General features: G+C 52.5%; 1 protein-coding gene across 1 annotated transcript in view; it reads right to left on the bottom strand.

Moving 5' to 3' along the window:
• Positions 1-5,974, bottom strand: part of NOX5 (NADPH oxidase 5) — a 31,149-nt gene that overhangs the window by 23,988 nt on the left and 1,187 nt on the right. Inside the window, exons 2-3 of the mRNA XM_040643056.1 lie at positions 4,513-4,663; positions 144-354 (exon numbers count right to left, since the gene is read on the bottom strand). Coding sequence (XP_040498990.1) covers positions 144-354; positions 4,513-4,663 — 362 coding nt within the window. The remainder of the gene's footprint in view (positions 1-143; positions 355-4,512; positions 4,664-5,974) is intronic.

The raw sequence follows: 5,974 nt of genomic DNA on the forward strand, positions 1-5,974 counted from the left end.
GGGGCGGGGCTGGGGCGGGGCTGGGGCGGGGCTGGGGCGGGGCTGGGGCGGGGTTGAGGGATCCCTAGAGCTATCCAGTCACTCTGCGCACCTGGAATCTAACCTCTACGCGGGCAGTGCCCACGCCAGAGACAGGGCCGCACCTGATGGTCAGGTTCTCCATGACCCCGGGGAAGCGCTGCAGCTCGTCCCGGAGCTCGTCGAAGGTGATGGCGCCGTTGCAGTCCTTGTCGGCTGACTCGAAGAGCGCCAGCGTCAGCTGGTCCAGCTTTTCCTCGGGCAGCGAGATGGCGCTCTCGCGCATGCACGACTGCAGCACGGTGCGCAGCTCATCCACATCGATAGAGCCGCTGCCTGTCCCACGTGGGGATGAAGCCGAGTGGGGGCTTGCCCCGGACCCCACTCTCCACCTGCAGATTCCCCCGTGCCCAACCACTGCATGGAGTGGCGAACTTTCCCTGTTCGCCCACCTGCAGTTTTCTGCCAACCAAATACCTTTCGGGGTAGAGACCAGGGAAAGTACATAATATCATCCTCTGCTCAGGAACCTTCCATGGCTCCCGACTGCCCAGCTCGGTGGAGATAAACTCCTCCCCCAAGCATGGAGAATCTTAGCTTTAGTGCATGCCTTTCTCCGGGATCTGCAGCCTCCTAAGTACTGAGCTTCCAAGACCATCTGCACGGAACATACGCTTCCTTGGGGCACCTGGGTAGCTCTATCAGTTAAGCATCCAACTCTTGATTTTGGCTCAGGTCACGCTCTTAGGGTTGTGGGATCGAGCCCCTTGTTGGGCCCACGCTGAGCGTGGAGCCTACTTGAGATTCTCTCTCTCCCTCCCTCTCCTGCCCCTCTCCCCGCTGGAGCTCTCTCTCTCTCTCAAAAAAGGGGGGAGAGAAAGAAGATACACTTGCTTAATCTGTAAGGAACTACACGCCCAGAGCCTCAATTATCCAGAGGCAAATTGTACTGGGGGTGGCGGTGAAGGAAAGTTCCCTTTTGTTCTCTAACTTATAGCAGATCTTGCTTTTCCATGTTGTCCTGAGAGGTCAGAGCTGGGCCCCCAAGCCCAGCCACGTGGTCTTACGGGAACATGAGTGACTAAAGGTGTGATGGGAAGAGGAAGCCAAAGCCCCCCCATCAAGATGAGATCTGGGCCATTTCTTTCTATTTTTCCACTCTGCGCGAGCAGCAGCGGCCATGATTAATGAGTTCTTGGCGTAGTCTGGGTGCAGACACACTTGAGGTAGCTTCATATCTCTGCCCCTTATTAACCGTGATGGTGGGCTGTATGTAAGCCCTCCGGAGTGGTGAGCCTTACTTCGCTCATCTTTAAAATGGGAATCGTTATTTCTCCCTTTCAGAACTGGCTCAAGGATAACAGATAACAATAAAGCACTCCCTGCAGTATCTGGAAGAACGCAGCTGCATATAAATGGAAAGTCTTCTTGGTATTTGATCATCATGAAGGCCCAAGCCCCGGTCCGTAATCACATGACAGCGCAGAGTGTAATGTACCACTCTCCAGTCACGTCTCCCGGCCTTCAGCTTTCCTAGTCAAGAGTCACCTTGCAACAGGTTTCTAACCGCATCCAGAGTCCCTCCCCTGCTGCCTTCACACCCTCTCATCCGTCCAGCTTTATTCACCCCTTGGCTAATTTCAAATCCAGGCTCCCCTTCACTATTATTCTCATACACACATTCCTCTTCCTCGTCCTGCTATCCTTCTATTCCAGCGACCTACACATATCCCATCCCCGAGTGAATCTAGCCGCCTGTTCTCTCCCTTCCTGTACCAGGGCAGCTAAGAGAACATTCTTGAAGAAAAACGCCCAAGAGATCAGGAAGCTTTGATCCCCGGCCACAGCAAGGCCTTCGACTTGCCCAGCAACCTTCTCCTGCTTCTCTAGTATGGTCACTCTCCTGCTGTCTGCAAGGACCACTTCTCACCTCCATGTGTATCCAATCCCCGCCTGGCTCTCAGAGAGCACAGAAGCCACTGGAAGGGAATGCCTTCCCGTTCCCGCCATAGAAGTATACATCCCCTTTCACGTGCCCTGTCCTGCCTTCCTCGCCACCACTGCCTGCAAGGAGAAGGTGAGTGTGCTGCTTCTCCTGTCACCAACGAACCTCTCAGGAGTGAGCAAAGCTTGGTGGTCAGGAAGCAGACTGTCCCATGGAGACTGGGTGTGGCCAACTACCTGAGTCCTAGGGCAAGGGGGCCAATTTGGGGATCGGGTTCCAGGAATGAGGTCTGGCTAGACTGAGTCAGGTGGGACTGGGAGCTAAAGAAACCCCATGGGCCAGAGGGCCCTGCCCAGGAGCAGGCTTGCGGCCAGGTTGAGCTTTTCAGGATGCAGATCCAGCCCAGTGACTTCCCTGCTCAGCACTCCTCCGTGGCTCCCTGTGGCTAACTGTCCTGAGACTCCACACCTTGGCCACCGAGGCCCGTCCAGTCTGGCCTCACCCACCATCTCAGTCTCACTGGGTGCCTCTTTCTCACTGGAGTCCCCCGTCCTTTGATGATTCCAGGCCCTCAGGGATGCTTGATGCCACAGAGTTGCCAAAGATTTAAAAGCAGGACATTCATAGCAGTGTCATTTTTAATGCAAAAAAAAGAAGAGAAGAAAAGAAAAAAAAAGAAAAGAAAAAGTGTTGGGAATGGGGAGACAATGAAACTCTCCATTTTGGTAATGGGGTTCAAATAAACAGTAATAAATAACCACTAACACTTACAAAGGTGTGCTGGGCACTGTTCCGAGTCTACAAAAGCTACCTAATTTAATCCTATCAGCTTTATAGTGTAGACTGTTATTATAACCATTATTCGCATGTGAGAGGTAAAGAAACTGAGGCACAAAGAAGTTAAGTGGCTTGCCTGAGGCTCCGTGATTATTAATAAATGTTGGAGCTGAGATCTGAGCTTTGGCAGCCTGACCTCCAAGTGAGAGATCTGAACTCCTAGGCTGTGCTGCGTGGGACACAGGGTCACATATGTACATACGGCGGAACAGGACGAGGCCACAGCAAGTGAGGCTGTAAATACGCTGAGTCACCGCTTCATACCCACTAGGGTGGTACTATTTTTTTTTTTAAGATTTTATATATGTATTTGAGAGAGAGAGAGAAAGCAAGAGAGAGCACAAGCGGAGGGGGAGGAGGAAAGGGAGAAGCAGACTCCCCGCTGAGCAGGGAGCCCAATGTGGGGCTGGATCCTAGGACCCTGGGATCAAGACCTGAGTGGAAGGCAGACGTTTAACCGACTGAGTAGAGTGGCTACTATTGAAAAAGAAAAACAGAAATAACAAGTCTTGGCAAGGATGTGGAAAAACTGGAACCTTGTGCATTGCTGGTGGGAAGGTAAAATGGTACAACCTCTGTGGACGAATACTGTATTCCTCGAAAAATTGAAAAGAGAACTACCATATAATCCAGCAATTCCACCTCTGGGTATTTACCCAAAAGAATGGAAAGCGGAGTCCTGAAGACCCACACCTGTGTTCATAACAGCGTCATTCACGATAGTCAGGAGATGGCAGCAAGCCAAGTGTCCACTGACGGACAGATAAACAAAATATGGTATATCCGTACAATCAAATATTGCCCAGCCTTAAAAAAAGAACTAAATCCTGTCGCATGGGTGAGCCTTGAAGACATGATGCTAAGTGAAATAAGCCAGATACAAAAGGACGAGTACTCCATGATTCCACTCGTATGAGATACGTAGAATAGTGAAATTCGCAGAGACAGAAAGGAGAGGGGGGTTTTGCCAGGAGTGGGGAGGAGGGAACAGGAGCTAGTGTTGCGGGGGTATAGAGTTTCGGTTTGGAAAGATGACAAAGTTCTCTGGGTGGATGGTGGCGAAGGTCGCCCAACCATGTGAATGCACTTAATGCTGTGGCACTGACACTTAAAAAATTGTTAAAGTGGTAAATTTAATGTTACGTATATTTTGTTGCAGTAAAAATGATGTTAGAAAGCAATATAGTCTTACACGAACAAATGTTTATATTGTTTAGCAAGAAAAGGCAGTCCGTATAGTGTAATCCCATTTTTAAAAAAACGTGTGTGGGTGTGTGTGTATGTGTGAGAGACAGAGATCAATTCGAAGGCAGTGGAGAAAAATGTTATGGGTGATTTTTCTTTCTTCTTTAAATCATTCTGTGTTGCCTAAAGTGTTCACAGAGGACTTATGTTACTGTCATAATAAGAAAAAGGCAATAAAGCAATTTCTTTTTTCGGACTTTCAAAAGAAGTTCAAGCATCTGGTGATCGAATCAAGGGCATTTGTCTCCTGGGCCACAGTGGCCCTTCTCGCCACCTCTCCATAGAAGGGAGGCAGTGGCGAGACGGAGAGATGGGTCGGGTGGGGGGGGGGTGGGGGGGGTGGGGAACACAGAGGGAGGGAGTCATCAGCCTGGTCTGGAGACAGTCACTGAGGTGGGTGGGGTCCCTTTGTCCCCTCCCACTGAGCCCACGCTCGCCCCGCCCCTCCCGCCCCTCCGAGCCCTTACCGTCGACGTCGTACACCTGGAAGAGGAATTTGAGTTTGTCCATGGGGTCGCCGTGGATGAGGAGGGTCAGCGCGTCCCGCAGCTCCTGGAGGGTGATGGTGCCACTTCCATCGGAGTCAAAGAGGGTGAAGAATCTCTCGGCAAAGAAGGACTGTGGCCAGAGAAGGGAGGGAGATGGGCACAGCGTGGCGGCGGGGCCCGGGCTTTGAAGGCCTGCGGGGCGTGTGCGCATGCGCCGTGGGGTGGTGGGCTTCAGGCAGGCCCCTGGGCTTGCGCACAGGGTGTGATCTGCCCGCTTGGCCACACCAGCGGGCGGTGTCCACGGCCCCTCCCGCTTGCCAAGAGCAAGTTTGGTCTCCCGTGCAAGAGCTGTTCAGATCGCAGCAGTGAGGATGGGCTTGTGTCCCTGCAGGCCCCTCACGCTTGGTCATTTGTACAGGCTCTCTGTCCCCTACGTGCCTGTCACCCCATCAGCCTTGCGGTCCAGACCCCTCAACATGCAAAATGCAGGCTCCCCCTGCAGGCTCCTCCGGGGTCCTGTCTCATCCTCCATGCGCTGAACACAAGGGACAATGGGGCAAGAAGGTCTTAGAGGGGAGATGACACTTGGACACCTGGATCGTCCCTGTACTTACTGTTTAGGCTGCCTGCGCTTACACTGCAGGTTTGTTCTTAAGCTCCTATTCACTCAGTCTATCCACGCATGCATGCGTGCATGCATTCATTCATTCAGCAATCATGTCCTGCACAGCCCCCACTCGCCAGGCCTGGTGCTAGGCACCCAGCACAGAAATGAAGCCAGGCGGGGTCAGTGCCCGAGATATGCGGGGCCTGGAGGCTGCCCTCGAGGCAGGGAGAGGGCCTCGCAGGGCTTCAAGTCGGACCTAAAGAAACCAGGAGGAGTCCACAAGCAGGGAGTTGGGGCCCAAGTCAGTAGACACTCCCCCCTGCCTCAGCTCTCCTCTTTCTTCCCTGGATCCCTGGCTAATGCCTTTATCTACCATTCCAAGTGGTCTTTATCTTAAGGTATTTTACAGCGTCCTGTTACGAGTGTAATGTATTGGTGGGGCGCCTGGGTGGCTCAGTCGTTAAGCGTCTGCCTTCGGCTCAGGGTGTGATCCCAGAGTCCTGGGATCGAGCCCCACATCAGGCTCCTCCGCTGGGAGCCTGCTTCTTCCCCTCCCACTCCCCCTGCTTGTGTTCCCGCTCTCACTGGCTGTCTCTCTCTCTGTCGAATAAATAAATAAAATCTTTAAAAAAAAAAAAAGAGTGTAATGTATTGGGGCACCTCGGTGGTTCAGTGGGTTAAGTGTCTGCCTTTGGCTCAGGTCATGATTCCGGAGTCCTGGCATCCAGCCCCCAGTCAGGCTCCTTGCTCAGCGGAGCCCTCCCCTTCCCCCCTCCCCTGCTCGTGCTCTCTCTCTCAAATAAATAAATAAATAAATAAATAAATAAATAAATA

The sequence above is a fragment of the Ursus maritimus genome, unplaced genomic scaffold, assembly GCF_017311325.1.
Source record: "Ursus maritimus isolate PB19 unplaced genomic scaffold, ASM1731132v1 scaffold_27, whole genome shotgun sequence".
NCBI lineage: Eukaryota > Metazoa > Chordata > Mammalia > Carnivora > Ursidae > Ursus > Ursus maritimus.